This window comes from Neophocaena asiaeorientalis, unplaced genomic scaffold (assembly GCF_003031525.2).
Source record: "Neophocaena asiaeorientalis asiaeorientalis breed wild unplaced genomic scaffold, Neophocaena_asiaeorientalis_V1.1 scaffold62, whole genome shotgun sequence".
Lineage (NCBI taxonomy): Eukaryota > Metazoa > Chordata > Mammalia > Artiodactyla > Phocoenidae > Neophocaena > Neophocaena asiaeorientalis.
Window position 1 is genome coordinate 5,508,073 of NW_020175191.1, and position 27,627 is coordinate 5,535,699.

The 27,627-nt window shown below is 36.1% G+C and overlaps 1 protein-coding gene across 4 annotated transcripts in view; it reads left to right on the forward strand.

Moving 5' to 3' along the window:
* Positions 1-27,627, forward strand: part of MAN1A2 (mannosidase alpha class 1A member 2) — a 168,752-nt gene that overhangs the window by 127,248 nt on the left and 13,877 nt on the right. For all 4 annotated transcript variants that reach the window (XM_024764826.1, XM_024764827.1, XM_024764825.1 and 1 more), the window contains one exon: positions 2,691-2,806. In XM_024764826.1, the coding sequence (XP_024620594.1) occupies positions 2,691-2,806 (116 nt within the window). The remainder of the gene's footprint in view (positions 1-2,690; positions 2,807-27,627) is intronic.

Sequence of the window (27,627 nt, forward strand, 5' to 3'; positions counted from 1 at the left end):
TCTAAGACATACTAATTATGATAAATAGTACTAATTATGATGGATATTCATATTCGAATTGTTTAGCTTAAACTTGCAATCTAGATAGAATGAGGACATTCTAGGTGAGGTAAGTAGTGTTAGTAAATCGCTCAGACAAGAATGTGCATGATGTGTTTTAGGGCAGAATATAGACCAATTTATGTAAAAAGGTTTCACAGGGGCAACTCCAGAGAGAGAAGTTTGGAGCCATTATGTAGATGGTCTTACATGCCAGATCAAGGCATGAATACTTTACTCAGTGCTTCAGGAATAACACACACATACTTAGTTTTCTCAGTTACTATATAAGTGTTTCTTATTTGGCAGGTGGGGATTAAAAGTCCTTTGCCTGTCTAAAAAGCCCCTCAGATCTTCTTTTTCTTCACCATCTCCTACCCACCAGAGCTCCCTGACTTTAAGAATCCGTTATGGGACTACTAAAGGTTTTTGAAGGGGGAAGGAACTACTGAAGACTTTTTAGTGGGGAGTAACAAAACAAAAGGATCTGATTATAATCTGCAAATTGGTGGGTTTTGGAGACCACTGCGATAATCTAGGAATAATGTGACAAAGACGAACTAAGGTGAGGACACTTACGTGTTGTCATTCAGACATAGTTGGTCCTTACGGAGTTTAACAATAAGAGAATATTAATGGAAACAAGGCAGTTGTGAATACAGAGCAGGAACAGATGAAGCATTTATTGTTGCTGCTTTTCTCTGACTACCTGTGTCCAAAATTGGAAACACAGCTGCTAGTGAAAGGATCCTGCTGCAGTTGAGAGACAGACAAAATGTTGGCATAGTGGTTTGGGAATAAGACACACACACATACACACACACACACTTCTGTTGTGTAGCAATGGCTTTTACTAACGCTTACATATATCAAGCAATATTTTATATAGGGGAAATAGGTAAAGTAATCCTGCAATGAATATGACTTGAAAGTCCACTAATATTTAATGCTTCTTATTTAGAGGAATATGGGAGATGTATCTGAATTATGTGGGGCAGGGAGGTGAGGGATGGTGGCAGAAATGCATCTTTTCATTGAGAAACACTAAAGGATAATTTATCCTTTTCCTAAGGTTCTTTTTTTTTCCTGTGCGCCTTCTTAAAGGTTTGACAAGCTCAAACTTTAACCCATATCTGTCCATATTTGAATTACAGAGTTAAAGTTTTGCTTCTATAGCCTGTATGGACACACACAAACTCTGAAGAACAAGAACTGAAATAATTATACTTAAAATTCAAGTTTCAAAAGTATGACATGATGAGAAGGTGGTGCAGTGTGGAGACAAAAGAGAACTCACATCTTAAATAGAATTTTCCTTCTTGCCCACTACTGGCTCCCATGTTGGGTTTAAAGAAAGAAAAGGGAAGACAAGCTGGAATAGAATAGTGGTATCTCATGTCTTCTGTAGCTTTAACTATTCCAATTTACATCTTCAAATTTCCAAACTTGAATATGTTATGCATGAAAACGTGCCTTTAAGAAATGTCTCTAAATGGCTTAAAGATTAGTCATGCCTCCCTGATACTTTCACAGTATCCTTAAACTGCTTCAATGTTCTACAGTGGTAAAGATGCATGATCATTGTGAAGAATATGTGTTTAAAAACATATTCATGTAAATTGATACAGGCAGTGTGGAGAACAGTAAGGAGGTACCTTAAAAAACTAAAAATAGAACTACCATATGACCCAGCAATCCCACTACTGAGCATATACCCTGAGAAAACCATAATTCAAAAGGAGACATGTCCAACAATGTTCATCACTGCACTGTTTACAATAGCCAGGACATGGAAGCAACCTAAGTGTCCATTGACAGATGAATGGATAAAGAAAATGTGGCACATATATACAATGGAATATTACTCAGCCATAAAAAGAAACGAAATTGAGTTATTTGTAGTAAGGTGGATGGACCTAGAGTCTGTCACACAGAGTGAAGTAAGTCAGAAAGAGAAAAACAAATACTGTATGCTAACACATATATATGGAATCTAAAAAAAAAAAAAAGTTTCTGAAGAACCTAAGGGCAGGACAGGAATAAAGACACAGATGTAGAGAATGGACTTGAGGATACGGGGAGGGAGATGGGTAAGCTGGGACGAAGTGAGAGAGTGGCATGGACATATATACACTACCAAACATAAAATAGATAGCTAGTGGGAAGCAGCCACATAGCACAGGGAGATCAGCTCGGCGCTTTGTGGCCACCTAGAGGGGTGGGATAGGGAGGGTGGAGGGAGATGCAAGAGGGAGGGGATATGGGATGTAGGTATACATATAGCTGGTTCACTTTGTTATAAAGCAGAAACTAACACACCATTGTAAAGCAACTCCCATAAAGATGTAAAAAATAAAAATGTTTAAAATACTTAGATAGAGAAAAGTACCAACCCTTTGGTAAGGAGACTTTATAAACCAAGCTGTAATCAAAATGGAACTGGATAAAAATTAACAATTTGATTAAATAAACACTTTTAGTGTTAATTAGCTTTTCATTAGAAAGGAGGAAGACCAGACAAGTAAAATCTTATTTTGAAACTGTCAAATTCTCATAGAGATCTCTGTAAACTTTTGACTGTGGTTCCTTAACTTGTCCTTCCAAGTTTGAAACTCTATGGAATTGACTCTTTGGTCTCATCTCTTTTACAGGCTATTGAAAAGTATTGCCGAGTCACTGGTGGATTTTCTGGCGTGAAGGATGTATATTCCTCTACTCCTACGCATGATGATGTACAGCAGAGCTTCTTTCTTGCTGAAACATTAAAGTAAGTAGATACCTTAAAAAAATTTTTTTAATTGTAGGCGGGGTTTGCTCTGTGGTCACTACATGATGAATTACGACTATGTGATGTTACACTGTATTTTATTACAAAAATCTTTCTATGTAATTGTGTCTTCAATTTTTAGCTACATCTCATGAAGGCATTTTGTCAAATAAGAGTACCTTTATTTTGTATTTAGCTCTTTACTATGCATTAGAATCACCTAGAAGACTTCGTAAAATACAGATTACCGGGCCATGCCCAGTTTCTGATTCAGTAGGTCTAGGGTGGACCCTAAGAATTTACGTTCTGACAAACTCCCAGGTGGTACGGATGATGCTGGTCCTGGGATCACACCTCAACTCCCTGTTCTAGCTAATGAAATCTGTTAGGAACAATCATAAGAGTTTTGATGGTTACTAGAGGGTGTATGACCATAGCCACCCATCCTCCCAGTGAGGTTTCCTGTAAAGAAATCTGTATAAAAGGAATGATTGAAAAGAAAAAAGACAGCTGTATTATTTGGGCTTATAATCAGAATCCCAGGCAGAATTATACAAACTTTCCTGGAAGAAGGTGGAGACCTTAAATATGTTTACTTCCCAAAACCCCTGCAAAGTAAGGTCCTTAATACCTTCTTTTAAATTTCACATTTCTATTTCCAGTCATTCTCTACTTGAATACCTCATAAACTGTCACTACATTTGTCCCAAAAAATATTATTTCCAGACATTGTTCAGGTTATTTGAGGATATATCAGTAGGCAAAAGGGAAAAAAATTCTCAGTCTCTTGGACTTTACATTCTAGTATACTTCTGGCTTACATTCTGGTGTATTATGGTTTAAATGTACATGTCTCAAACTACGTTTCTTATCCTAAATGGCAATCTTAATCCAATTTTTCTTTTATTATCCCTCATATTTTTATTTTCCTATCTTCTCAGCTTGTACGTTATGGTTATTTCTTTTTTTCTCATTCGAATATATCACTTTCTTGTTATATCATTTCTTTATTTTGCCCCCTCGTTTCCATATCTGTAGTTGACCCTAGACCAAACCCTTATTTTGCTGAGATGGTTTAGTCAGTTCCCTACCTCCAGTCAGTTCTTGTATTTGTTTATCCTGTGTGATTAGGCTTGAGACTGTACGAGACAGTTGAAAGAGCACTGGACTGGAAGATAAAACTGCAGGAGCTTTAGTTATACACTTGCTACAACCTAGCTGAAGGAACATGTCAAAATAAAACTTCCTTGCTTTCAGTTTTCATAGTTGTCAACTGTGGAATTTGACCCAAATTATGTAAGATCTCTCTCTTTTAAAATTTTTTTTACTGTTTTTTAAGCCCAGAAAAATCGTAAGAATAGTACAATGATTGTATCTTTCACCTAGAGTTACCTTTTGTTAATTTTTGCTGCATTCCCATACCCCCATGTATATGTATACATAGACACAGTTCTACTTGTTTGCTTATTTAGTTATTTGCTTTATAATTTGAGAGTTACCAGCATTCTGTTATTTACCCAGGAATTTTTAGGAAGAGGGCATAATCTTACACAGTCACAATACGGTTATCACGTTTGTGAGACTTAACATTCATTCGTACAGTACTGCTGCTTAGTATGTAGTCCATTTTCAAATTTCTCAATTCTTCTAATAATGTACTTTACAATTTTTTTTTAGCCCCAACCCAGGGTCCAATAAAGGATCAATTGTTGCATTTGCTTCTCATGTTTCTTAGTCTGCTTTACCCTAGAACAAAGTTTCCTTATTCTTCTTTTGTCTTTTATGACATTGACATTAAGTGTTCAGGCTAGTTGTTTTGAAGAATGTCCCTCAATTTAGATATTTGTGATTGTTTCCTTATGATCAGATTTAGGTTAAACATTTTTGGCATGAATATTATATAGATGATGTGGCCTCATTTCATCTCATAAAGAGGCACATGATAGCGGTTTAACTCATTGATGATTTTAAATTTGATCATAAGGTTAGATTTGATTATAAGGTCATGTAAAGAATCGTTTTTCTTTTTGTAATAAGTGATCTGTATAGTGATAACTTTGAGACTGTGTGAATATCCTTTTTCCAACAGTCTTTCTCACTCAGTGTTATTAGCATCTTTCCTGAGCATCTTGCCTGAATTGAATAGTACTACAGTGGTGGTAAAATGCTGATTTTGAGGCCTCCTCTAGTCTTAGAAATTACTTGATTTTCAACATTCATATACCATTTTCTTCATGTCACTCTTCTCCTGCTCAATGGCTCATTCATCTCTAGCTTCATTTCTCACTTCTTTTCTTTATATATTCTATCCTTAAACCAAGTTAATCTATCTGTTTATATATCTACCCATCTATAATTTGTTCTTTTGAATTTCATTGTCTATTTCATATTTCTTTGGCTCTGGCAGGAATGTCTTTATTCTTTCTATCAGTTAATGCCCCTCTTTAAATAAAGTTCAGATCTTACCTCTTGCAGGTTGGCTTTCATAATTAATTCTCACATGCCTCCTCAGTACACACCTTGAGCACTTTAGCACATGGGGTAGGGCTGCAAATACACATGTGCCGTGCTGCTTCTCCCCTTGTAGTATATGGGATATCACCAGTTGACCTTGGTACTTTTCCCTGCCAAGTTCAAGTTCAGGAAGAATCCTTCTCAACGCAGTACTCTAGGTAACCAGTTATATATATATACACACACACAAATACATTTAGATCAATAAAACTAGAAAAAGTCAAAGGAGGAATCATACAGGTATTTATAAAAAAACCTAGGCTAAGAAAATTATCACAGTTGAGCACTACATTCATTTCACCTCAGCTCAATTGTTGCATGTTTATTTGAAGGTCTGATAAACTGAGAAAGTGTGCATGTTGAGGATACATTTCAGTCAGTTTTTCTTGAGTTCATATATGTCAGGTATTAAATGGATAAGAAAAATCACAGGTTAGTTGGAAACATAGTCTTCTTAATGAATTTATTATTAAAAGAAAAGAGAAATACATAAAATTAAGACCAAGTTTACCACCATGGTGTGTCTGCTTTCAGTGGTATCAGAATCTCCAGGACAGAAATTGTTTTGCATGTGTGCACCTGTCTGTGTATCTTGCTTGTGTGCTTTTTCCCCCTTCCTATCTTAAAATTCAAACTTTGAATATAATGGCAAAATTCTGGAAAACTATAAGAATATGTCAATACTTTTATATAGTGAAAGCTATGGAAAAAGATGTACATGGATGTTTATTGAAGTTATAAAAATAAAGAGTTACTATATGTTCAATATTAGTTGAAAGGTTAAATAAATTATGGCACATCCACAACGGGTATTATGGAACCAATAGCAATTATAGACTCGTCACAGTATAATGTTAAGTGAGCTATTAAGTGCACATATACATATATAGATGCACATCTTAATATTATTTCAATAACATCAAAATGTATACTGTGATTTAGCATAATTGGTGGTATTCTTTTAAATCCATTTCTGGTTTTGCTTTTGTAATCAGGTAAAACATTTTTTTAAATAAGTTAAACTGCAGTCACATTTTCCTGTCTCAAATTCATTTGCTGTCTTTGTGCCTAGAATCAAAAGACATTTTTTGAGCTGCAAAAAAATTTAGAGATACAACATACACCACTGCAATCCATTCCTCCCCTCTGCACATAGACATTCCCAATGCTAAAAAATCTCTTTACAACATACAGAATATTTTGTCATAAAGTCTTTTGTTAATCTCTAGTTTTTTGTTAATCTCTAGTTAACAGGCAGCTCACTGCCTCATAAGGCTAACCCATTACATTGTTCAGAAGCTTTCATTGTTAGAAATATCTTTCTTATATTGAGTTAAAATCTGCTTCACTGTGCGTTCCATTCAGTGATCCATACTTTACCATTTGGAAATACGGAGTCTTCTACATGGATGTTAACTAAAAATACTTGTATTTATCAGGCTAAAGGTGACAAGTTTCTGTACTATTTCTTTCTGATACCAGTCTGGTTGACTTCTCTAGAGATGATTCCATGGTTTTCTAGACTGAACACTGCATTTAAGATGTGAATAAACCAGTGCAGAGTACCAATTGCTAACTTGGTCTTTATACCTTCATCAAAGCAAGATACTATTATATTCTGTTTTCTGGTAGCCCTGTCAATATAGCTTGAAATTTTGATATAGGTCTTTTTTTTTTTTTTAACATGAACTAAGATAATTATTTTCTATCTTACATTGGTATGATTAGCTTTTATGAAATTTATTACATTTTACCTTTATCCATTATTAAATCTTATTTTGTTAGATTTAACATATTCTAATTTATTGAAATTTTTTTGAACTCTTGAGTTTTTCATTTAATGTATTAGCTATTCTACCTTTGTGTCATTTACAGATTTAATAGGTATGCCTTTTCTGTATATACCCAAGTTAATCAAACATTAAAGACATCTAACCTATGTATTCTTAACCAGTTCATACTTATCTATCTTTTCCCAACTCTTTCCCTTAATAGCTGTGTGACGTTGGACAAGTTACTTAATTTCTCTACCTCAGTTTCATCATCCGTAAAAGAGGAATTACTAATAGTATCATCTCAAGGGCTTGTTATGGGGATTAATATAGCGAAGCCCTTAGAATTATACCTGGCACAAAATACAAGATAGCAGGTATAAAGTCACTATAGGACAGTAGGGCTGGGAGATGGGAAAAAAAGGTAGACGTGAAGCAATGGAGCACAAGGACAAACTAGAACTCACAAGGACCAACGATCCCACATATGTGTCTCACTGCCTCTAGCGTTGATAAACAGGTGACTTGCAGAAGTAGCTGGCACCTTCTGCCACAGGGCTATACATGCCTGGCCTGGGAACTGGAGAAATTGATGAGGAGCTCCAACAGGAACTGCAGAAATTGCAGGTCTGGCAGCTGCCCCACACCTCCGAGGTGAGCCAGGTAATCACTGCCAACATGCATAACTTTAACAGCATGTGGCAACCCTGCACCGTCCCTCAGAGCATTATGGCTCCTGCTTTACTTCAGCCTCCACATCACATGCGTATGTTTTTGTAGCCAACCCTAACCCAGAATCATACAGAGAAAGTAATTCTGACAAATACAGTTCCAGCTTAGCTATGCTGACAAAGTATACAATCACCACAGGAGACAGGTCCCTCCAGATAGTGAAAAATATTATAACCTACTTTATATCATATGGTATATAGTATTTGTATATAAAAGAGATCATTTTAAAAGTATTATAAAGCTATACTAATTAAAAGGCTTTAGTAGTAGTACAAGAATAAATGGAACAGTGGAACAGGATAGTTTGGAAATAGGCCCACTTATATGTAGAAATGTTATCTTTGAAAAATGGCAGTTCGGATCATTGAGGAAAAATTAAATAATTTAATAAAGGAAGTTAGAAAAATTATCCATTAGAAAAAAAAATAAAACGGTATTCCTGTAAATAATAAAACTGATCTTATAGAACATAGCTTTAAATATTAAACATGAAATAAAATCCTGAAAAAATTTGGAAGTTTTTTTTTCTCCCAACTCTGGGGGTGAAGATGGCATGACACAAAACCCAGAAACCATAGAAGAAAAAGATTTAAATTTTTAACTGCAGAAAAATGGACATCTGTAAGAAAAAAAAAAAAGAACATTAAACAAAGTAAGACAGATGACACACGGGGAAAATATATTTGCAATACATTTGATAGTCAATTTTCTTAAAATGTGAAATTATTAAGGAATAAGTATTAAGTTAAAATAAGTAAAGGCACTTCACTGCAAAATACAGATGGAAAATACCATAAATACATGAAAAATAAATATTTGACCCACTCATGAAGAAATGAAATAAAACTAATAATCAAATACCATGTTTCACTATCAGATTACTTAAGATTTTAAAAGTTTGCAATCTGGTGTTAATAAGGATGTATGGATCCAGTCACTTATAAACGCTGGAAGTGAGAATGTATGTTGTCTGATGTGAGTGATTTCAGTGAAATCTGAAAAAGAACCTGTTGAAATATTAAGAGCACATTAATTTTGCTTCAGTAATCCTACTTCTAGAAGTTGTCCTACAGGTATACTTCCCCAAGTGAGAAAGATGGATAAAAAAGATTGCTCCTTACTTCCATATTGTTTATATTCTTTGCTCTTACACTGAATAATTAAGATTAAGTGCTGCATGTACCTTTTTAGGCACATCTCCTGTTACACCACTTTCTCCATGCATTTATTTGATCCATACCTACCCACTGTACATTTTCACTTATGTGTTTTTACTCTTGCTTTCCCTTCTGCGTGAAATTTATCGTTCCTTTTTTTAATCCCTTACCAAATCCTATTACTTTGTCAAGGTCTAGCTCAAATACTACTATCTCTGTGAATCCTCTTCAACACTAAGACAGAATTAAGCCATTTTTAGGTATACTTAAAATACTTCCTTTGTTCTGATAGTCTACATGAAATATTAATATCCTCACTGCTTACTTTCATGTTTGGGATAGAGTGTACATACATTCAACAGATGTTTGTTGAACTGTACAGAAAAAACAGCATAGCACTTGTCATGTTAAAATTAGATAAACATCTATCTCCTCTGTCTTGTGTAGGTCCTCAGAAATCAAGGCTAATGTGGTTTGTTTTTAATACAGATATTTTTTAAAGTGTAAAAACAGTATGTGGATATAGCAAAATGAATTAAGTAGTATGAAACAGAAAAAATGAAAAAAGTTTCTCTGTATTCCACATGTAGTTTCACTTCCCAAAGATAACTACAGTTGACCCTTGAATAACAGAGGTTCAACCTTGCAGATCCACTTATATACAGATTTTTTTCAATAAATATACTGGAAAGTTTTTGGAGATTTGTGACAATTTGAAAAAATTTGCAGGTGAACTGAGTGGTCTAGAAATATTGGAAAAAGTCAGGTACATCATGAATTCATAAAATATATGTACATACTGGTCCATTATACCATTTACTGCCATAAAATATACACAAATCTATTATTAAAAGTTAAAATTTCTCAAAACTTACACAAACACTTAGGCTATAGATGGCGACATTTGCATTCAGTGATTCGAGTATTTGCTTAAAATGCCTAGTGATGAACCAATCCCTCCCATCAGGAAACTTACACAAGCCTCTTAGATAGCCTCATCCACCAGAGGGCAGACAGCAGAAGCAAGAAGAACTACAGTCCTGCAGCCTGTGGAACAAAAACCACATTCACAGAAAGATAGACAAGATGAAAGGGAAGAGGGCTATGTACCAGATGAAGGAACAAGATAAAACCCCAGAAAAACAACAAAATGAAGTGGAGATAGGCAGCCTTCCAGAAAAAGAATTCAGAATAATGATGGTGAAGATGACCCAGGACCTCGGAAAAAGAATGGCGGCAAAGATCGAGAAAATGCAAGAAAGGTTTAAGAAAGACCTATGAGAATTAAAGAACAAACAAACAGACATGAACAATACAATAACTGAAATGAAAACCACACTAGAAGGAATCTATAGCAGAATAACTGAGGCAGAACGGATAAGTGACCTGGAAGACAGAATGGTGGAATTCACTGCTGCAGAACAGAATAAAGAAAAAATAATGAAAAGAAATGAAGACAGCCTAAGAGACCTCTGGGACAACATTAAATGCAGCAACATTCGCATTATAGGGGTCCCAGAAAGAGAAGAGAGAGAGAAAGGACCTGAGAAAATATTTGAAGAGACTATAGTTGAAAACTTCCCTAACATGGGAAAGGAAATAGCCACCCAAGTCCAAGAAGTGCAGAGAGCCCCATACAGGATAAACCCAAGGAGAAACATGCCAAGACATATAGTAATCAAACTGGCAAAAATTAAAGACAAAAATTATTGAAAGCAGCAAGGGGAAAACGACAAATAACATACAAGTGAACTCCCATAAGGTTAACAGCTGACTTCTCAGCATAAACTCTACAAGCCAGAAGGAAGTGGCATGATATACTTAAAGTGATGAAAGGGAAGAACCTACAACCAAGATTACTCTAACTTGCAAGGATCTCATTCAGATTCGATGGAGAAATCAAAAGCTTTACAGACAAGCAAAAGCTAAGAGAATTCAGCACCACCAAACCAGCTATACAACAAATACTAAAGGAACTTCTATAAGTGGGAAACACGAGAAGAAAAGGACCTACAAAAAGAAACCCAAAACAATTAAGAAAATAAATGGTCATAGGAACATACATATCGATAATTACCTTAAACATGAATGGATTAAATGCTCCAACCAAAAGACACAGGCTTTCTGAGTGGATACAAAAACAAGACCCATATATATGCTGTCTACAAGAGACCCACTAAAGACCTAGGGACACATACAGACTGAAAGTGAGGGGATGGAAAAAGATCTTCCATGCAAGTAGAAATCAAAAGAGAGCTGGAGTAGCAATGCTCATATCAGATAAAATGGACTCTAAAATAAAGAATGTTACAAGAGACAAGGAAGGACACTACATAATGATCAAGGGAGTGATCCAAGAAGAAGATGTAACAACTATAAATATATATGCACCCCACATAGGAGAACCTCAATACATAAGGCAACTGCTAACAGCTATAAGAGAGGAGATCGACTGTAACACAATAATAGTGGGGGACTTTAACACCTCACTTACACAAATGGACAGATCATCCAAAATGAAAATAAGGAAACGGAAGCTTTAAATGACACAATAGACCAGATAGATTTAATTGATATTTATAGGACATTCCATCCAAAAACAGCAGATTACATTTTCTTCTCAACTGCGCACGGAACATTCTCCAGGATAGATCACATCTTGGGTCACAAATCAAGCCTCATTAAATTTAAGAAAATTGAAATCATATCAAGCATCTTTTCTGATCACAATGGTATGAGATTAGAAATGAATCACAGTGAAAAAAAGGTAAAAAACACCAACACATGGAGGCTAAACAATAAGTTACTAAATAACTTAAGAGATCACTGAAGAAATCAAAGAGGAAATCAAAAAATACCTAGAGACAAATGACAGTGAAAACACAACGATCCAAAACCTATGGGATGCAGCAAAAGCAGTTCTCAGAAGGAAGTCTATAGCTATACAAGCCTACCACAAGAAACAAGAAAAATCTCAAATAAACTATCTAACCTTACACCTAAAGGTACCGGAGAAAGAAGTACAAACAAAACCCAAAGTTAGCAGAAGGAAAGAAATCATAAAGATCAGATCAGAAATGAATGAAATAGAAACAAAGAAAGCAATAACAAAGATCAATAAAACTAAAAGTTGCGTCTTTGAGAAGATAAACAAAATTGATAAACCATTAGCCAGAGTCATCAAGAGGGAGAGGACTCAAATCAGTAAAATTAGAAATGAAAAAGAAGAAGTTACAACAGACACCGCAGAAAATACAAAGCATCCTAAGAGACTACTAACAGCAACGCTATGCCAATAAATTGGAAAACCTGGAAGAAATGGACAAATTCTTAGAAAGGTATATATAACCTTCCAAGACTGAACCAGGAAGAAATAGAAAATATGAACAGAACAATCACAAGTAACGAAATTGAAGCTGTGATTTAAAATCTTCCAACAAACAAAAGTCCAGGACCAGATGGCTTCACAGGGGAATTCTATCAAACATTTAGAGGAGAGCTAACATCCATCCTCCTAAAACTCTTCCAAAAACTTGCAGAGGAAGGAACACTCCCAAACTCATTCTATGAGGCCACCATCACCCTGATAACAGTAAGAGTGAAGTAAGTCAGAAAGAGAAAAACATCGTATATTAACGCATGTATGTGGAACCTAGAAAAATGGTACAGGTGAACCAGTTTGCAGGGTAGAAATTGAGACACAGATGTAGAGAACAAACCTATGGACACCAAGGGGGGAAAGCCGCAGTGGGGTGGGGATGGTGGTGTGATGAATTGGGCGATTGGGATTGACACACTGATGTTTGTAAAATTGAGGACTAATAAGAACCCACTGTATAAAAAAGTAAAATAAAATCCAAAAATTAAAAAAAGATGCCTAGTGATGCTAATCATCTCCATGTGAGCAGTTCATCTCTCTAGTAAATTGTGTATCAAGAAAAAAGCGGTCTCTCCCTGTTTTTAAGCATATTTTTCATCATGTTTAGTGTAATGCTGTAAATCTTGGATAGCACCATGGGACCCCTACAAAGTGCCACTGGTGATGCTGGACATGTTCCTAAGAAGCAGAGAAAAGTCATGACATTGACATTTCAAGAAAAAGTTGAATTGCTTGATATGTAATGTAGATTGAGGTCTGTAGCTGTGTTTTCTCACGACTGCATGATAGATGAATCCAGTGTAAGGACGAGTGTGAAAAAAAAAAAATTCATTAAGCCATCACTGCAGCTACACCAGCAGGCACAAAAACCTTGCACTTTTTGCAAAATACCTTTTTATCTTGTATTGAAAATGCAGCTTTTTTTTTTTTTTTTGCGGTACACAGGCCTCTTCTTGTTGTGGCCTCTCCCGCCACGGAGCACAGGCTCCGGATGCGCAGGCCCAGTGGCCACACCCCACGGGACCAGCCGCTCCGCGGCATGTGGGATCCTCCCGGACCGGGGCACGGACCCGCGTCCCCTGCATCGACAGGCGGACTCCCAACCACTGCGCCACCAGGGAAGCCCCGAAAATGCAGCTTTTTATGTGGGTGCAGGATTGCGAGGCATTCCTATAGACTCTAATATGATTTGAGAAAAAGCAAAGTCATTATATGACAACTTAAAGCAAAAGGAAGGTGCAGGATTTAATGCCTGTAAAGAATGGTTTGCTAATTTTAGAAAGAGCTTTGGCTTAAAAAATGTCACTATAACACAACAGGAGAAGCAGCTTCTGCTGACCAAGAGGCAGCAGAGGAGTTCCCAGACACCATTAAGAAAATCATTGAGGAGAAAGAATATCTGCCTAAACAGGTTTTAATGCAGACAAAAGTGCCCTCTTCTGGAAAAGAAAAATGCCAGAGAGGACATTTTTTAGTAAAGAAGAGAAGTAAGCACCAGGATTTAAGGCAGGAAGGGATAGGCTAACTCTACTGTTTTGTGCAAATGCAGTTGGGTTCATGATCAGGACTGCCCTTATCTATAAAGCTGCTAAGCCCCGAGCTTTGAAGCGAAAAGATAAACAACAGTTGCTAGTCTTTTGGTTGTACAACAAGGAGCCTTGGACAACCAGAACCCTTTTTCTGCATTGGTTCCATTGATGCTTTGCCCCTGAAGTCAGGAAGTACTTTGTCAGTAAGGGACTGCCTTTTGAAGTTCTTTTGGTATTGGACAACACCCCCGGCCACCCAGAACCCCATGCGTTCAACCCTGTAGACACTGAACTGATCTACTTGCCCCCAATCACAATGTCTCTAATTCTGCTTCTAGATGAGGGGCTTGATAACATATAGGAACAATTTTAGAGAAATAAAAAAGTGAAAAAAATCCAGACAGAAATTATGATGTATTTCAGTAACGTTACAATGAGTGTGCCTGCCTCTCCTGCTTCCCCTTCAATCTCTTCCGCCCCCTCCACCTCTTACCCATGACACAGCAAGACCAACCCCTCCTCTTTCCCCTCCTCCTTAGCCTACACAAATTGGGTTTATCGTAAGAACTGCCCTTATCTCCAAAGCTGCTAATTAACCCTTGAGCCTTGAGGGGCAAAGACAAACACCAGCAGCATGTCTTTTGTTTGTGTTATACTGTAAGAAAGCCTGAAGGAGAACCCTTTTTCTGAATGTGTTCCATTGTTGCTTTGTCCCTGAAGTCAGGAAGTACCTTGCCAGTAAGAGACTGCATTGGGATTGACATATGTACACTAATATGTATAAAATGGATAACTAATAAGAACCTGCTGTATAAAAAAATAAATAAAATTCAAAAAAAAAAAGACTGCCTTTTAGAGTTCTTTCGTTATTGGACAATGACCCTGGCCCCCTAGAACCCCAGAGTTCACCACCAAAGGCATCAAAGTGGCCTACTTGCCTCCAAACACAACATCTCTAATTCAGCCTCTAGATCAGGGGGTCATAAGAACCTTTAAGGCTCATTTCACACAGTACTCTGTGGAAAAGGCTGTCAGCGCTGTGGAAGAGAACCACAACAGAGAAAACATCATGAAAGTCTGGACGGATTACACCACTGAATATGCCGTCATTATTAAAGAAAAAGCCATTAAATTCTTGTTGGAGGAAACTGTGTCCAGATGTTGTGCATAACTTCACAGGATCTTCAACAGAGCCAGTCAAGGAAATCATGAAAGAGATTGTGGATATGGCAAAACAGGGAGGAGGCGAAGGGTTTCAAGATACAGATCTTGGAGGAATTTAAGAGCTATTAGACACCACACCAGGGGAATTAACAAAAGATGAGCGCTTCCAAACCAGTGGCAGATGATGAGGAAGAAGACATGGAAGAAGCAGTGCAGAAAACAGATGGACCTTAGACAATTTGGCAGGAGGGTTCCGATTATTCAAGACTGCTTTTGACTTCTTTTATGACATGGACCTTCTATGATATGGGCACTGAAACTAAAGCAAACAGTGGAGGAAGGATTGGAACCACATAGAAACATTTTTGGAGAAATGAAAAAGCAAAAAAGTCAGAATTTATGATGTGTTTCCATAAAGCTATACTGAATGCGCCTTCCTCTCCTACCTCCCCTTCCACCTCTGAGACAGCAAGACCAACCTCCTCTCTTTCACTTCCTCCTCAGCCTACTCAACATGAAGATGATGAGGATGGAGACCTTTCTGATGGTGGTCCACTTAATGATTAGATCATCATGTTGTACAGTTAATAAACTTATCTGTTGTGCATGTGTGTGAGTGTCTCCGTGTGAAAATCTAATAACTATACGGCAAGAACTGTATGGAATGAGATGTTTTTGTGTCATCATCATCGCTTAAGTATTCATCGTGTAGAACATTGTGTGCAAGACGTGTACTGCATTCCCACCAACAGTACACAAGGCTTTCCTTTTCTCCACATCTTCACCAACACTTGTTATCTCTTGTCTTTTTGATAATAGTCTTTGAAACAGGTGTGAGGTGGTATCTCATTGTGGTTTTGATTTGCATTTCCCTGATGGTTAGTAATGTTGAACATCTTTACGTGTATCAACTGTTGGCCATTTGTGTGTCTTTTTGGGAAAATGTTCAATTTCTCTGCCCATTTTTTAATTGGGTTGTTTGGTTTTTAGCTATTGAGTTGTGTTAGTTCTTTATATATTTTGGATATTAACCCCTGTCAGATATATGATTTGCAGCTATTTTCTCCCATTCTATAGGTTGCCTGTTCATTTTTTGGATTGTTTCTTTTGCTGTGCAGAAGCTTTTTAGTTTGATGTAGTTCCACTTATTTATTTTTGCCTTTGTTGCTTGTGCTTTTGGTGTCATATCCAAAAAATCATTTCCAAGAACCATGTCAAGGAGCTCTTTCTCTGTTTTCTTCTAGGAGTTTTACAGTTTCAGGTCTTAAGTAGCTTCTGATTGTATCACTTTATCATTTCTAATTGTATTTGTTAAAGCATTCCTGATTATCCTATATAAAATTTCAGTTTGTCCCCTTATTCCCTCATTTTCTCTTACTTTAATTTTCGCCATAGCACCTGTCTTCTAACATACTGTATAATTTCCTTAGGCATATAAGAATATATACCTTAGAATATGAACTCCATGAGGGCGGTGATATTTGTATATTTTAGTTATTGTTTTATCCCCAGCATCAGTGGTGGAGCCACACATAGTTGTTTCAGTATTAAATATTTGTGGAGTAAAGGGTTGAATCATTTGATTCTGAGAGAGAGCTGAAAAACAGCAATTTTATAAGATCTTACAAAAATGGGAGTGGGAAGGAGAAGAGAATAATAGAACTATTTTATTTCCTGCTTGAGGCTCAGGGCTTGAACTCAGAATTCAGTTAGTGCTAGAATATAGCTAATAATGAGCGGGTCAAGAAATTAATAAAGCAAGAAGGAAAGGCACAAGGCAAGATGTGAAAAGTGAGGAGTCAGGGCAGTTGATCTGTTTTCAGTAGAGAGTCAAAGGTTCAGATGCCCACATGAAGGAGAAAAGCAGAAACAGTACAAACTGGTGATAGAAGTTACAAAATTGGTAAACCTAGGGCAGTGGTTCTTAAACTTGAGCATGCATCAGAATCATCTGGAAAGCTTCTTAAAACAGATTGCTGAGCTCCATTGCCAAAGTTTCTGATTAGAAGGTCTAGAGTGGGATCTGAGAATTTTCATTTGTAACAAGTTCCCAAGTGATGTTGATGCTGCTGGTCTGGAGGATCACACTTTGAGACCACTGACACCTGTGACTCAGTAAACCACTTATGGAAGCAATTAGGGATCAAGGAATTACCTATACTGACAAGGAATAGCTAGTATACCATGAGGTCATGTGGACAAATCATGGCTATATTTATGTGGTCCAGTCTCCTCAAATGGTATACTGAAGGTATACCATATTTTTTAATCCCTCTTAGGACTTACCACAGTGTCACTGCAATCCACATATTAGACACTAGGGGACACACACACAGAGTGAATTTCACTTGCGCTGTTTAATATAAGCATTTTTTTCAGTTTGCAAGCTGTGTACTTTGAAATATCCTTGCCAGTTTTCTTTTGCTGCAGTAGAGGGAGCTACAATTCAAATTATACTTATGTAGCAGTAACACATAATAAGATTATTTTCCTTTTCCATCATTCTTTTTTTCTTAACTTTAAAAATTGACTTATATACACTATCGATACTATGTATGAAATAGATAACTAATGAGAAACTACTGTATAACACAGGGAAATCTACTCAGTGTTCTGTGGTGACCTAAATGAGAAGGAAATCCAAAAAAGAGGGGATATACGTATATGTATAGCTGATTCACTTTGCTGTACAGCAGAAACGAACACAACATTGTAAAGCAACTATATGCCAATACAAAATAAATGAATAAAAAATAAACAAAATAAAAATTGGCTTTATTAAAGTTTTCTAAGTGTACAGTTCATTGTATTTTGGCAAATATATAAGCTTGAGTAACTACAGCCACAGGTAATATGGAATATTTCCATCCTCATCTTGCAGTGAGGTCCACCCAAACCCTGAACACATAGCTGCTTTGTGTTACTATAGGTTGCCTGTTCTAGAATTTCATATAATTATGCACTTTTTTTGTTTGGCATTCTTTTCCGCATAATTTTTTTAGATCAGTCAGTGTTGTTGCATGTATCAGTAGTTCATTCCTTTCTCTTGGTAGTATTCTGTTGTATGGCTATGCCACATATTCTTTATTCATTCACTTTTTGGTGGTTCATTAGTCATATGCTTTTGAAAGGAATTATGTTTGTTTACCACTTGACTACACATCAGTGTCTTGCTCTTAGTTTTTTCTATCTAGGAATTTATAAATTTCTCCCTTGAAAGTAACTAATGCCACCTATTTTGCTGTTACCAAATAATTACTATCAAATAATTTGCTATTAAATAATATTCTAAATGTTTTTAATCTTGGGGCTTCTTAAAGCAGAGATGGCAAATATAGAACTGTAGGAGCTAAAATTTGTGGCAACAGTCTTCCTCTCAAAACTCAAGTAAATATTGCTGACTGAAGTTTTTTGTTCTAAGCTTGTCCTGGTTTTCAAAAAATTCCAGTGAGACTTCTGTTTCTCCCTTTGCAAGCAATTTTATGCATGTTTTTCCTGATATTTACCTAAGTTGGCTAATTAGGTGCTTTTTCTAGGGGAATATTTTAGTATTATAAGAAAGCTAGTTAAAAAAAAAAAAAAAGCTAGTAATATACAAATAGAGTAACAGATTTGTGGTAAATTACCAAAAATGTTAATTGTAGTACTAGAAAATGAGTGTATATGGGTTTTGCTGTAAAACTCTTTCCAAGTTTCTGTAGGTTTGAAAGTTTTATAATAAAATATTGAGGTGGGAGGAAGGAGGAAAAGAGCCAGTAAATTGTTACCCAGGAGACAGATATTATTGCTGATGTTGTTATCATATCCTATAGTAGTTCCAATTCTTCTTTTTATAGCTACTGTTATCTTCCTTTGCCTGTAAAGTTATTCTCAATATAAGCAAATGAATGTACAGTTAGCCAGCTACCAGACTGTTAAAGCTAATTCCCTAGTGAACAAGGTTTTGAAGTAGGTTCAAAGACAGTTGTGATAATGGTTTTGTCAACAAAGCATCAAGAGTAGTATGATTCAAGTTTGTCATCAAAAGTGTCTAAGTAATACATTTGTGAGAGAGGAAGAATCAATGAGATAGATTATTGGGGTAAGGATTCTTAGACAGGAAAAAATAGTTCAAGAGGGAAGACTCAAAAAAACAAAGCCACTATTCTCTTCCATTTATCTTTTTTTAAAATCTTTTATCTTATCTGTAATTGTATCCTAAAGTTAACTTTCTACCATGAGAAGACTATTTTTCCAGCTGGATGAGAAAAGAGCATTAAATCTCCTGTTCTCTGCTATTCTCTGCTCACTTAGCCCTGAAGCTTGGTTTATAGACTAAGTCAAGTCAAAAGTATTTATTAAGGAGTTGTTCTCATCTCAGAATTGTGCTATTTGAGAATTAAAGTGTATGAAACATATACTCATGAGCTTGCAGTGTAGTTAAGAAAGCTCTTACTTCTGGTCATGGGCAAACTCAATAAAAGTACAAAGTATATATACAGTGCTAAATAGAATATAAATGTTTTGGAAATTCAGAGAAAGGAACTTTGGTGTGAGCTAGAGTAGTTATGAAAAAAGATTGAAATGATGCTAAGTGATACATAAGATGTTAATAGGTGATATAAAGCAGAAAGTCACTTCATGAAAAGAGGGATCCAGCTTGAGAAAATAAATGCTACCTTTCTTTAAAAATACAGTAAGAAAATTATCCTGACTAAAGAATATTCAGTAGAAGTAATGGGAGATAGGATTCTAGAATCAAAATCAGGGAAGCAACAATATGGATGAACATTGAGGACATTATGTGAAGTGAAATAAGCCAGTCACAAAAAGACAAATACTGTTATGATTCCACTTACATGAAGTATCTATAATCAGATTCATAGAAAAAGAAAGTAAAAAAGGTGGTTATCAGGGGCTGGGAGAGGAGAAAAAGGGAAGTTGTTGTTTACAGGGTGTAGAGTTTCAGTTTTGCAAGATGAAAAAGTTTTGGAGATAATGTTTCACAGTAATATGAGTATACATAACACCACTGAATTTTAAAACGGTTAAGATGGTAAATTTTATGTTCTGTGTTTTTACCACAATAAAAAACTAGAGAATCAATGTCATGCTACAAAGGGAATTGTAAGATAAAATGCCAAAACATCTGTACTTTAACTCTAACCCCTATAGCTTACCCTGGAATGTAGTGAAAGGAAAACAAATATGACTGAGAGAGCCCCAAAGGGAGAAAAGTAACTTGTTATTTTAAATGATTGCAAGGATCCAAAGAAATTACACATCAAGATACTACAACAAATGTGATTTTGTAATCAATATTAATGTTCTTTCAGGAATGATGGAGAGAAACACAACAGAATAGATATATAATTTTAAAGAAGGGAAGAGTTGGATTGAGAAAAATAAAGATAGATGAACTTAATGTCCATTTTCACAAGATTCTAGAAAGTCATGGTATGAAGTCTTTAGAGAAGAATCAGTGATCATGAAGAGCCAGAAAGGGTTCCTAAGAACGAGTTCTTGGTGGATAAACTCTAATGATCTTTTTGGATCGGGTTAATAATAGAGGGTAAGAGATTCCATGAACATAGTTACATAGTGTTCAGCAAATCATTTGACAAAGTATTTCAAAATGGAAGAGTAGGTCTTTTGCTTCCTCCAAGCTGGAATACCAGGGATCATATTTACCATTCCTCTTGAAACAAACAGATAAACTGTGTTTGAAACAATGGTTTTCAGAACACTGGACAAGAGGCAATGAAGGACTGTAATCTCTGAGAGATGGGACACAAGCCAGGTGAACCCTGTGTTTGCCCCAGCTTGCTGTCTTGATAGAGTTTCCAGTCCACTGCACAGGAAGGGGACCTGAGGCAGAGTGCAACAGATTCCTTGAGGAGATGGAGCTGTGATTCCAAGGAAACTAAGATAGCTAGTGTTCACAGGAGAGTACTAGAGAGGAGAGAGCTGCACAGGGATCCCAGGAAAACCCCCTGGAGTGTTCAGCAGAATGAAGGAACTACCTGAATTGAGGGAAGGACTCATCTGTGAGGGATTAAAGGGAACAGTTTATGGTAATCACATAGGACCAGGAATAGTGTCTGGTTTCAGTAGCCTGACGGGAAAAACTCCTAATTTATTGTGCACCAAGTAGAGTACTCAGGAAAGTCCTGCCTCAGTAGAGGTGGATAATCCACAAAAATATCTAGCAACCAACAAGGTAAAATTCATAATGTCTGGCATCCACTCAAAGATATCGTGTATGCAAAGAAGCAGGAGAACATGACCTATCATGAAAATAATCAATTGAAACTAACTTTGAACTCACAGATGTTAGAATTAGCAGACAACATTAAAACAGTTATTATAACTATATTCTATACATTCAAAATGTTAAGTAGAGACATGGAAGATACAAAAACCCAAATAAAACTTCTAGAAATGAAAACTGCAGTGTCTGAATTGGAAAATAAATATACCAAATAGGATTAATAGCAGATTAGACATTGCAGAAGAAAAGATTACTGAACTAGAAGATATAGCAATAGAAATCCAAATGAAACAACAAAAAAAGAATCTTATAAAAATGAAAAGAGCATCAGTGAACTGTGTAACAACTGCATGTAGCTTAAAATATATGAAATTGAAGTCTCTGAAGGAGAGGACAGAAATATGGATGAAAAAAAAATTGGCCACACTCTTTCCAAGCTTGATGTAAACACCATACTCACAGATCCAAGAAGCTGAATAAACTTCAAGGACAAGAAACGTGAAGAATACTTCCCCCAAGGCACATTGTACTCAAATTGCTCAAAGATAGTGATAAAGAAAAAAATCTTAAAAGCAACCAGAGGGAAAACACAAGTTAGCCATAAAGGAGCAAATATAAGAATGACATCAGAGTTCTCATTGGAAACAAGACTAATATCCCTCTGAACATAACTATAAAATAGCTAAACAAGTTTTTTTCAATCAAGTTTTTTTCAAAGTTTTTTCAAAACTTTGTTTCAAAAAAAACAAAGTTTTTTTTCAAATCTGATTAGTATTAACTAATAAGTTATGTATTAACTAATAAGTTAATACATCATGACCCAAATGGGTTTATTCCATGTATGGAGGCTTGATTTAACATTGGAAAAATCAATCAGTGAACTGTTAAAGAAAAACCATATGATCACCTCAATAGAAAAATCATTAGACAAAATCCAACATCCATTCCTGGTAAAACTCTTAGCAAACAAAAAACAGAAAGGAACTTTCTTAACCTGAAAAAGGGCATATATGAAGAACATATATCTAGCATCACACTGAAAAACTAAAATCCTCCTAAGTTCCTCTAAGGTCAGAAACAAGACACGGATGTCTGTTCGCTTCACTTCTATTTAGCCTTGTATTGGAGGTTCTCCAGTGCAGCCATACAAGAAAAAGAAATAAAAGACATCCAGATTAGAAAGAAAGAAGTAAGCTACCTTTTCTTTTTTTTTTGTAGAGGATAATTGTTCTTTATGAAAATCCTATGGAGTTTCTCAAAAATTAGTTACTAGAACTAATAAGTGAATTTAGCAGGGTTACAGATAGAAGATTAATATATTAGAGTCAATTGTATATACTAGGGGTGAACAATCAGAAATTGAAACTGAAAAAATTGCCACTTATAAATATTGAAATATTTAGGGATAAATCTTGCCAAAACACATAAAAGACCTGTACACTGAAAACTAAAAATCATTGCTGAGAGAAATTAAAGACCTAAATAAATGGAGAGACTCACTTTATTTATGGTTCTGAGAATTCAGTATTGTTAATTCTCCCTCAATTGTTCTATAGTTACGCAATCCCGGTCAAAATCCCTGGAGGCTTTTTTGGGTAGAAATTAATAAGCTCTTTCTAAATTTCATATGAGAATGCTAAGAACCTGGAATGACCAAAACAAGTTTGAAAAAGAACAAAGTTGAAAGCCTAATACTACGTGATTTCAAGACTCATTATAAAGCTATCATAATCAAAACACTGTGGTATTGGTGTAATAGATAATAATAATTGATAGCCAAATATATGAAAAAATGGGGGGTAATTGATTTTTGACAAAGGTACAAAGAGATGCAATGCAATGCAATGAGAAAAGATAGGCTTTTCAACAAAAGGTGCTAGAATAATTGGATTTCTGTATGCATATACAAAAATCAACTCAAAATGGATTATAGACCTAAATTTAAAATCTAAAAATATACAACGTTTAATAGAAAACATAGGAGAAAATCTTTGTGACCTTTGGCTAGGCAAAAATTTCTTAGATATTATACCAAGCATAATCCATAAAAGAACAAATTGATCAATTGGTCTAAAATTTAAAAACATAAGCTCTTTGGAGCAAACGTATGGACACCAAGGGGGGAAAGCGGTGGGGGGTGGTGGTGGTGTGATGAGTTGGGAGATTGGGATCGACATGTATACACTGATGTGTATAAAATTGATGACTAATAAGAAAATAAATAAACATTAAAAAATATAAAAACATAAGCTCTTTGAGAAACATTTGAAAGGAAATGAAGTAAAATGATGAAAAGTCAAGTCACAGACTGGAATCTTTGCAAAGTATATATCTGATAAAGGACTTATTTCTAGGTTATATAATACTCAAAACTCAAGAATAAGATAATATACAACCAGTTTAAAACCAGGCAAAAGAGTTAACAGACACGTCACTTATATCTTCAAAGAAGAGGGAAGGACGACAAATAAGCTCAAGAAAAAGTGCTCAACATCATTAGCATAAATTAAAGCTACAATGCAATACCACTACACACCTATTAGAATGTCAGAATTTACCCACACCTGAAGATGTCTCTTTAATTTCTGGAGTTTGGACTTTTTGTGTGGAGATACAATGCTTGGAGCATCTTATAATTCTGAGGAGAAAGTCAAGAAAATCATGGAGATTCTGATTACTGGGGAAAAAATTAGAAACAAAATCTCCTGCCTTTACAAATGTAGCAGAGAAAGAAAACATTTTTATTGTTGAATAAGCATTAAACCAGACTACAGTTTCCATCACAGGCAGATTGCAAAGACAGAAAGAAATCTTACCTTTCTATATAACCAGGCAGATATATCAGTTACATACATGTTCTGAATATAAATGATAATTTATTCTTCTGTAAAAGTACAGTTGACCCTTTTTGTTTTCTTTTCTTTCTTTCTTTCTTTCTTTCTTTCTTTCTTTCTTTATTTTTGGCTGTGTTGGGTCTTTGTTGCTGCATGCGGGCTTTCTCTAGTTGCGGCAAACAGGGGCTACTCTTCACTGCAGTGCGTGGGCTACTTATTGTGGTGGCTTGTTGCGGAGCATGGGCTCTAGGCGCATAAGCTTCGGTAGTTATGGCTCACGGGCTCTAGAGAACAGGCTCAGTAGTTGTGGCACACGGGCTTAGTTGTTCTGCAGCATGTGGGATCTTCCCAGACCAGGGTTCGAACCTGTGTCCCCTGCATTGGCAGGTGGATTCTTAACCACTGTGCCACTAGGGAAGCCCTACAGTTGACTCTTGAGCAACACAGGTTTGAACTGCATGAGTTCACTTATACGTGGATATTTATCAATAGTAAATATTGGGCTGGCCAAAAAGTTCCTTCGGTTTTTAAGTAAATAAAAGACAGTTTTCATTTTCACCAAGAACTTTATTGAACAACGTATTCACTGTTTTGTTCCACTACCTTGTGCTGTTTTTCAGGCAGCTTCATAATTCCATCTTTCCAAAACTTTTTATCTTTTTTTGAGCAAAGAACTATTCCAGGTGCCTTTTACAGTCTTCCAGGGAATTGAAAATTTTTTCATTAAGAGAATTTGTAAAGACCAAAATAAATGGACATTGGAAGGTGCAATGTCTGGTGAATATGACGGATGAATCAGAACTTCCCAGCCAAGCTGTAACAGTTTTTGCCTGGTCATCAAAGAAATATGCAGTCTTGGGTTATCATGATGGAAGATTATGCATTTTCTGTTGAATAATTCCAGATGCTTTTCATCAAGTGCTGCTTTCAGTTGGTCAAATTGGGAGCAGTACTTGTTGGAATTAATCGTTTGGTTTTCCCGAAGGAGCTCATAATAGAGCTCCCTTCCAATCCCACCATATACACAACATCACCTTCTTTGGATGAAGGCTGGCCTTTGGTGTGGTTGGTGGTGGTTCATTTCGCTTGTCCCACGATCTCTTCCATTCCACATTATTGTACACTATCCACTTTTCATCGCTCATCACAATTTGTTTTAAAAACGGAACATTTTCTTGATGTTTAAGTAGAGAATCAAATGTGGAAATGTGGTCAAGAAGTTTTTTTTCGCTTAACTTATGTGGAACCCAGACGTCAAAGTGATTAACATAACGAAGCTGGTGTAAATGATTTTCAACACTTGATTTGGCTATTTTGAGTATGTTGGCTATCTTCTGCGTGGTATAACGTTGATTGTTATATCTCAATTAATGTCTCGATTTGATCGCTATCAACTTCAACTGGTCTACCCAACCATGGAGCATCATCCAGCAAGAAATCTCCAACATGAAACTTCACAAACCGTTTTTGACACGTTCGATCAGTCACAGCACCTTCTCCATGCACTGCACAAATCTTTTTCTGCATTTCAGTTGCGTTTTTACCTTTCTTGAAATGATAAAGCATATGCCGAAAATGTTGCTTTTTTCTTCCATCTTCAATATAAAAATGGCTACACAATATTCACCAATTTTGATGGTTTTTTTTAAATGCATGCTGATATGACAGCTGTCACAATACAATCTAACAAAATTGTTTTGAATGAAGTTAGACAACTAAGCGCTCCTAGAGCCATATTATGGAAAAATCTGAACAACCTTTTTGGCCAATCCAGTACTACAGTAGTACGCAGTCCGAGGTTGGTTGAATCCATGGATGTGGAGGAACTAGGAATACAGAGGACTGAGGGATACTGTACTCGAATTAACCCCCACTTAGTTTAGGGATCAGGGGTACTTTCTTGACAACACCATTTGCTATACGTAGTACCTTCTAAATTCTCATGGTGATTGGGGTGGCCATCTGTGTTAATTGCCTTTATCCAGTGGAAAAGTAATACTTCTGTATTTATGACAAAGGGGTAATCAGAGCTTGGAGAAAGGTACCTAAGCTAACCTCCCACAGTGACAGAGAGATTGGGGTGCTATCTTCCTTGATGTTTGTATTTCAAAGTCATGGCTCCCAGGCCTTTTAAGAAAAACATTCCTGGATTGTAAAGCCGGCAAGAGGTTTACGAAGCTTTTAAAAAGATTTTACATACATATCAAAGGGACTCAAGGCAGTGACCTAAGAACAGGGAAAAAGGGATAAGGTCTTTTGGCACCAGGAAAAATTTAATATTTTTTCATTAATCTTTAAAAACCCAGAGATCTGACAATGTTTTACCGCTGAATTAACCAACCTTTGTTACCATCTACCTCTGGGCTTTTTGTTATGTGAGATAACCCCAACTGTTTATGTATTGATAGTAGAGGTATCCTCTATCCTATAGGAAAGTCATCCTAAATTATTTGACCCCTAAAGGCAGAGGAAGATGAATTTTCCCCAGCCCCCTTATGTTTCACGACAAAACCTAAACCATTGAAGCATACCAGAAATGTTCTGCCTCCTTCCGTTTATCTTTTAAAAAATGCATTTGAATCCACAATACACCCACATTTGTTTCAATATTTTTTCTTCCCCACCCTTTCCCACCAAAAAACAACTTTTAAGATTTGAGAAAAGATGTGGAGAAAGGCAGAGAGGGGCAGATCTTTTGGAGAGGTTAATAATTGTATATTTTAATGTATCATCTTTTAGAACATAATTTCCACTGAGTGTTTTTAATTTGATTTCTAACCAGTCTATTCTAAGACGTCATTTAAACATTAGGAGTATAAATGAAATGGAAGGTTTAAGTAAATTATTTTTCAAGCAATCTGAGGTTTTATTATGAGTTGCTTGTAGTAGTCCCTAATGCAAGCCTTTAGCATTGTAACATCTATCCGTAGTACCCTGGACACTGCCACTGCTAGTTGTGAAAAAGAATAGACAAGTCGGCAAGTCTCATTTGGTAAACATAAAGGATTAAATAAAGAACATATTAGCTTGGTAGTTGGTTTTTTTAGCCTTACCATTTCTCCATGGATACTTAAATGTTTCTCCTCAGATTTTGTTGGGTGTTCTTTCTGTAAAACTTTCCTATTTGGTGGTTACCGCCAACGCTTATGTTGAGATGACTTCTGGCACCATCACCTCCTCTGAATGTCTTGTCTTTGTAGATAAGAGAAAGATAAAAGAGATGTATGTGAGCAGCATTTAAAAATAGCTCTAAAAAGTCAGCAAGACATCCAGTAAAACTGAAGTACTAAATAGCACCTTTTTATATACTTACAGGCCTTTGTCAATGCCATTTGTCATCTATTATCTCTAACTTTGAACTATAGTTTTAAAAAATCCTTATTAGGGCTTCCCTAGTGGCGCAGTGGTTGAGAGTCCGCCTGCCGATGCAGGGGACGCGGGTTCGTACCCCGGTCCGGGAAGATCCCACATGCTGCAGAACGGCTGGGCC